The 6,984-nt window shown below is 32.0% G+C and overlaps 1 protein-coding gene across 3 annotated transcripts; it reads left to right on the top strand.

Moving 5' to 3' along the window:
* The first annotated feature begins 1,204 nt into the window (after positions 1-1,204).
* KLCR2 (Tetratricopeptide repeat (TPR)-like superfamily protein) lies at positions 1,205-5,161 on the top strand. Of its 3 annotated transcripts, none has more exons than XM_085718729.1 (4): positions 1,205-1,340; positions 1,707-1,751; positions 2,589-4,495; positions 4,753-5,161. In XM_085718729.1, the coding sequence occupies exons 3-4, from the start codon at positions 2,610-2,612 to the stop codon at positions 4,967-4,969; spliced, it is 2,103 nt and encodes a 700-aa protein (XP_085574855.1). In that variant the 5' UTR covers positions 1,205-1,340; positions 1,707-1,751; positions 2,589-2,609; the 3' UTR covers positions 4,970-5,161. The 3 variants fall into 3 exon arrangements, with proteins under 3 accessions (XP_085574855.1, XP_085574854.1, XP_085574853.1); XM_085718728.1 differs by having other exon boundaries at positions 1,535-1,751; XM_085718727.1 differs by lacking the exon at positions 1,707-1,751.
* Positions 5,162-6,984: the final 1,823 nt, after the last annotated feature.

Genomic DNA, 6,984 nt, shown 5'->3' with positions numbered 1-6,984 from the left:
TTCAGATTTAATTAATTTTCTCTAAACAATTTATTTAATTTTCTTGAATTATTCATTATACTACGATGTATATTTTAATACATTACTCTTGATAAAAAAAATATTTAATACAATATTCAATAGTTAAGCCACCCATTGTAGTCTTTGTCTCGTTAGAAGAATTAGTCTCGACAGTTAAACGCATAGAATACTTGATTCAGGCAAAAAAAATATACGACTCAATAGCAATGGTGTTGAAGTTTATTTTTTAGCGTGATTAAGGTATCTTGTATTCACAATTGCAGAGAGACCTATTCTCAAGTCGGATAGAATCACAATAGATGACAAAAATCTTTCTCAAAATATTTAACATTGTTGCATTTCTAAGGTTAAATTCGAAAATAGAAACTTTGGTTAAACCAAAGAGAACTTGTATCATCTCATCAAGTGCTCATGGATAATTATCAATTTGTTTGAATAATTTCTAAATGGTTTTTTTTTTTAAATAAGTTGGATCTCAAAACTCACTAGAATCTGTAAAAATCTTAAAGATCAAAGAGCGTTAATCATCTATTAGTTTTTTTTATATTGGTGATAAAATCAACTAATACTTTTTTGGCAAGGTCTTCTAATATTTAATAGTTAGTTATTATCACACTAACTATTTAGAATTCTATAAAAAAAAAATGGAATTCTTAAAATTTTATCAATAATATAGTTTTTTTATAACCTTTATCGATAATATAGTTGACTTTAGAGTTCTTGTGATAATCAATTTTAGCTTATGAAACATGTTTATATTTTTTTCTTATGAAACATGTTTATATTTTTTTTCCATCTAGGCTATAGGTCCTGCCAATGCAACTACTTATTTTTAGCCATAAAAGTTTATCTAAATAAGATCAAATTTTGAGAAACAATCGAAAATTGTTACTTAAGAAAATTCACTATTATTTTTCATTTTTAAAAAATACAATGAAAGAATAGGAATGGAGTGGGAGAGACGTCACCTTCCTAAGTTTTTGCTTCAAAATTCCAACTCTATGCTTCGACACTCACACACATGCATATTTATCTAGAAAATCTCAATAAATCCATTAAAATTCCCATTATACCCTCACCATTTCATCAAAATTTCATTATCTACCATAAACAAGTCTTGTAACACAGCTCACATGTGCATGTGTATATATATAGATAGATATAAATGAATATCAATATCCTCCAATACAAATTATACATATATGCATTATGCATTGACTCATATATCTTCATCTAAATTCATTTTTAACATAACACATACACAAATTATAAACAACCTTGTAAAGTTTTGGGTTTCATTCTTTGGAGAATACTAAAAGGTAACATTTATTGTCTTTCTTATGTTGTTTTTGTTATTATGATTATGTTTCAGTTCATGTTTTTATTGAGTTCAGTTTCATGTTCTCTATGAGTTTCTGTCTTCGTTGATTTTCTTGTGTTCACATTGGTTTTTTTTTTTCTTTCTTTTCTGTTTTCATTGAGTTTGATCATGGTTTTAAATTGCGGTCTGCAGTATGAATGATTTTGAAGTCTCCGCAACAGCATCATAACCGCATTTTTTGCATTTTGCCGCAATATAAAGGTTTGCAGTGTAACCGCAATCGCGGCCAAAGTTTAAAACCATGAGTTTGATCACTGACAAAAATGGAATTTCAGAAGAAAAGTTTTTTTGTGTTGTGTAATAGGAAAGAGAGAATCTGTGAAGAAGCTATGCCAAGCAATCAAACCAGGTGGAATAATTTGCTTTTTATCTTTTTGTTTTCTGTTTGCTGTGATGAGTTATAAAGTTTGATTCATTTCTCTTTTACTTTTTGTTTTCTTTTCTGTTTCTTCTTATTCAATCTTTTGCTTTTTTTATTGAAATGAAATTTGGATAACCTGAAGTTATGAATGGTTTTGAGTTTTGACTTTTATGTTGGAGGCTTGTTTCTGTAAAGTGAAATTTGGCTCTTGATTCCGTTAATGAGATTACTTATAGACATGTTCATAAGCTCTTTAGGATAACTTATAAAGCACTTATGCTATAAGCTCTTAATTAAGCTATTTATCCAAACAGGGCCTAAATGTATAGTGTACTATGAATCTTTTCTGGTTCTTTTTTTCCAATTTAGGAGAGTTTCAAAATCAAATTTGGCTTTTGATTTTGTTATTGAAAGTTGAGACCTTAAACCAACATTGAATGTATGGTGTATTCTGATTCTTTTCTTAAGTTTTTAGTTCTTGTTTTCCTATTTAGAGCTTGTTTGGATTGGTTTATTTGAGCTTATTTACTTATGTTTTCCTATTTAGAGCTTGTTTGGATTGGTTTATTTGAGCTTATTTACTTACATAAGCAAATTGTTAAACTGTTTGAGAGAGCTTATAGGAATAGCTTATGATCATGTCCATAAGTTGTTTTCGGCTTATTTCTATAAACTCTCCGGAATAGCTTATGAAAACAACTTATGCCATATATAAAAACAATTTGACTTTTTTTTTATCATTCATTATAGAAATTCCAGACAGTGCCTTAGAAGAATTTCAAAGTTTTTATTCCTTCTTTTTACTGTTTCCTTGATCAATTTTAGGTGACTGTAGCATTGAATTCAATGCCTGCAATAACTATGGAAGAATACAACATGAATAATGCAACAGAAGAAATTAGTGAAAACTATACACCTCATAAGGATAACTTTACTGCTCAACAAGCATCACCAAGGAGTACACTAAGTCCAAGAAGTATTCAAAGTGATTCAATTGATTTAGCTATTGATGGTGTTGTAGATACTTCAATTGAACAATTGTATACCAATGTTTATGAAATGAGAAGTTCTGATCAATCACCTTCAAGGGCTAGTTTTTACTCATATGGCGAAGAATCAAGGATTGATTCAGAATTGGGTCATCTTGTTGGATATATTGGTGATTTGGAGATTAGAAAAGAGATTGTGACAACAGAAAATAAAGAGGATCCGAATGTTGATGCTATTGAGAAAGTTATTGTTTCTTCAAGCACAAGGATCGGTGAAGAATCGTCAAAGTCGGCTGCAAAAAGTAGAAGTTTGCATAAGAGGAATGAGAAGGGAACTAGAAAAGGAAATGGTTTTTACAATATGATGAGGAAGCATAAGAGGCTTGGTTTGAAGGACGGTATTGTTGACGAGTTAGATAATCCTGATCTCGGACCTTTCTTGTTAAAGATAACAAGAGATATGATATCTAAGGGTGAGAATCCGAACAAGGCTCTCAATTTTGGTCTTAGAGCTTTGAAATCATTTGAATTATGTAATGAAGATGGTAAACCAAGTTTGGAATTGGTGATGTGTCTTCATGTATTGGCCACAATTTACTGTAATTTAGGACAGTACAGTGAGGCCATACCAATTCTCGAGCGTTCGATTGATGTTCCTGTGTTAGAGCATGGTCAAGATCATGCACTAGCTAAGTTTGCAGGGTGTATGCAATTAGGTGATACTTATGCAATGATGGGAAATATTGAGAATTCTCTACTGTTTTATACAGCAGGACTTGAAATTCAAGGGCAGGTCTTAGGGGAAACTGATCCTCGATTCGGTGAGACATGTCGGTATGTAGCCGAGGCACATGTTCAAGCACTGCAGTTTGATGAAGCTAAGAAGCTGTGTCAAATGGCTCTTGATATTCACAAGGGAAACGGTTTGCCTGCATCGTTTGAAGAAGCGGCTGATCGGAGATTGATGGGACTCATCTGTGACTCAAAAGGTGATTATGAAAGTGCTTTAGAGCATTATGTTTTGGCAAGCGTGGTTATGGCGGAAAACCGTCAGGAACTAGACGTTGCTTCGGTTGATTGTAGCATAGGCGATGCTTATTTATCGTTGGCGCGCTATGATGAAGCGATATTTTCTTATCAGAAAGCTTTAACAGTTTTCAAATCAACCAAAGGAGAGAATCACCCAACAGTTGCTTCTGTTTTTGTAAGATTAGCTGATCTATACAACAAAATAGGCAAGTTCAAGGAATCAAAAACTTACTGTGAAAACGCCCTTCGGATTTTCGGGAAGAAAAAACCCGGAATCTCTCTAGAAGAGATTGCTAATGGATTGATAGATGTTGCTGCAATTTATCAATCCATGAATGATATAGAAAAGGGTTTGAAGTTACTCAAAAAAGCATTGAAGATATACAACAATGTTCCTGGTCAACACAGTACTATTGCTGGAATTGAAGCACAAATGGGAGTCATGTATTATATGTTAGGGAACTATTCTGATTCTTATAACATCTTTAAAAGTTCTGTCGCGAAATTTCGTGCTAGCGGCGAGAAAAAATCGGCTTTGTTTGGAATTGCATTGAACCAAATGGGACTTGCTTGTGTCCAAAGGTATGCTATTAACGAGGCTGCAGACTTGTTCGAAGAGGCTAGGACTATTTTGGAAAAGGAGTATGGTCCTTATCATCCAGATACCTTAGGAGTTTATAGCAATCTTGCAGGAACCTATGATGCAATGGGAAGGTAACATGGTCATTGACCCTTAAATCTCCTTGCATTGTTTTGTTCTGATCTCGACATAGTACTATCTCGGTCTCATGTGCAGTTTGGATTATATCGGTTCATCGGTGTTTTACCAATGCATTGTTTTATATTTATACCATGTCAAATAACATATTACAAGCAGAATAACATCGACATATGTAACATAGTTTTGTCGAGTACTAGAATTTTTGAGGTTTTGATTGCTAACATTTCATGTTAATTATAATGATTTGCAGAGTCGATGATGCGATTGAAATGTTGGAATATGTTGTTGGAATGAGAGAAGAGAAGCTAGGAACAGCGAACCCTGATGTCGATGATGAGAAACGTAGGTTGGCCGAGTTGTTAAAAGAAGCAGGAAGAGCAAGGAACAGGAAATCAAAAAGATCATTGGAAAATCTTCTTGATTCCAACTCTCAAATTATGAAAGACAATGGCATTAAAGTTCTATGAATCTGAGGCTGTATATATAAAATACAATAACAAAGAGTGAATTTTTTCCACTTTCAATATTTTTCCTTGTTTAAGGATGTTCACATAAGTTACTATGTCTATAGGAAATTTATATATTATTCATATTCTTATTTGTATAATTGAATGTATAAATGGTTGAAATACAATTTTCTAAGTATATGGATGTTGAAACTTCACTTTCTCTGATGGTGCTGCTACACCAAAACACATATTGGAAAATTCAGTTGCTTATTTGTTATAGTCAAGGATGTTATGAACATTACAAGCATGAATGTGACACTAACTATCTTCTCTTTCTATGCTTACATTGTAATGCAAGATAAAAAGTAAACATCTAAGCTAAAAACAAACCAGGAAATTCATTTTGGTTTTTTTTTAGATGTCAACATCTTCACTAATCTTTTGGCTTTAAATAATTATAATATAGAGGAGTGTTGGAAACAGAGTCTCTAACGTACACATTCAAACACATTGTTCTAATGGTTGAAAGTTAGATGGGTCCCACCAAATTTATACGGGCATACATAATGAATTTTAATCCATAAAAGAGAGTGTGTTCTTAGCTTTATTCATTAATATCGAAATTCACTATAAGGAGTATATAAAAGAAATTATGGACTGACACTTCCATTTTTTTTTTCCGATCTTTTAACTGTTGGGTTCCCAGAGGAATGAGATCCTAGTAATCCAGAGTTCTTCCAATAGATAAGTAAAATTTGCCTAAGGATTATTTTAGGCACAATTCGAATTTGGGTTCTCCCGGACGATTCATCTTTAACTGGAGTTGATCATTAACCACTCGAATTATTATTGTCCTCGGGAGTGAGACAATGACCCAATCAATGTCGTTTTCTCTATATATAAAATAACAAATATTAGTGTTTTAAAACTCAATTTATGTTAATTTCTCTTCTTTTCGTCGAAGCAACATAGGCTATGTATATGTTTTAGTCGTAAGAGCATGGGGGGCTTTGAACTTCTACTCGGAGGTGGTGACATCTTTCGTCAAAGTGTTTTAATGATTTTTAAACATTTGTCCACCATAGGTCACATGAGACACTACCCTCCCTTGAAAAACATGCATCTTATTTAAATGTGCCAAATGACCGGCCATTTGAAAAAAATTCTGATGCGTTAAACATATTCTTTAAATCAACCATGCTTTTTTTAAAAAATGACTGGCCATTTGATAAAATATTTTTAAAAGCTGTTTTTTTAATCAAAATGTACCATATACCCCTTCAAAAAAAAAAGTACCATACATGATTCATAGGTGAGCTTAAAGGCGCATCTCAAACGAATTGTTCAAATTGAGAGTGCATAAGTTTCAATAAAAAAAAATCATATTGATTGCAATCCGAATATTGATTGCCATCAACATTCGTCTGATATTCACGCCGCACTAGACTGGACGACTCAACGTATGTGAGGTAATTATTGAACTAATTGTATTTTTCGATCGAAACACTCGTATGTGAGGTAATTATTGAACTAATTGTATTTTTCGATCTAAACACTCGACTGATATACTATAAAACAGGTTAAGGGTCCAAGTTTAGTGTACACCACGAAAAATAGTCTATTACGTAAAAGAAACTAAGGTATTTTAAAAATAATATTTATTGGATTTTATTTACTAAAATATTGATCAATCGTCTTATTTTATGTGTTATTTTAGTGATAAAATTCACTTTTAGTGATAAATAGGTATTTTAATAGGGATCCTTTTATCTAAGAATATGAGAGTTAACATAAAAAAAATGTTATTTTATTAAATTGCATTGTTTGTGAAATTGATCAACAAGTTGATGACTTATGCAAATTTGGTTTATAAACTAAATATGCAAAATTTGGTTTGTGAAATCGTATGATTTCGTATGTTTATAAAATAAAAGTGAATCTGAAAGTTTTTTTTTTCTCTTAAGACCCGTAGAGGTGGAAGAGAAAAGCTTTCGAAAAATGAGTTAGGTTCTTTTCTTATAGTTTTAGTGGGG

This window comes from Medicago sativa, chromosome 6, assembly GCF_051527215.1.
Source record: "Medicago sativa cultivar Bolivia chromosome 6, Bolivia_mono, whole genome shotgun sequence".
NCBI classification, from domain to species: Eukaryota; Viridiplantae; Streptophyta; class Magnoliopsida; order Fabales; family Fabaceae; genus Medicago; species Medicago sativa.
This window is presented reverse-complemented; position numbering and strand designations above follow the sequence as displayed.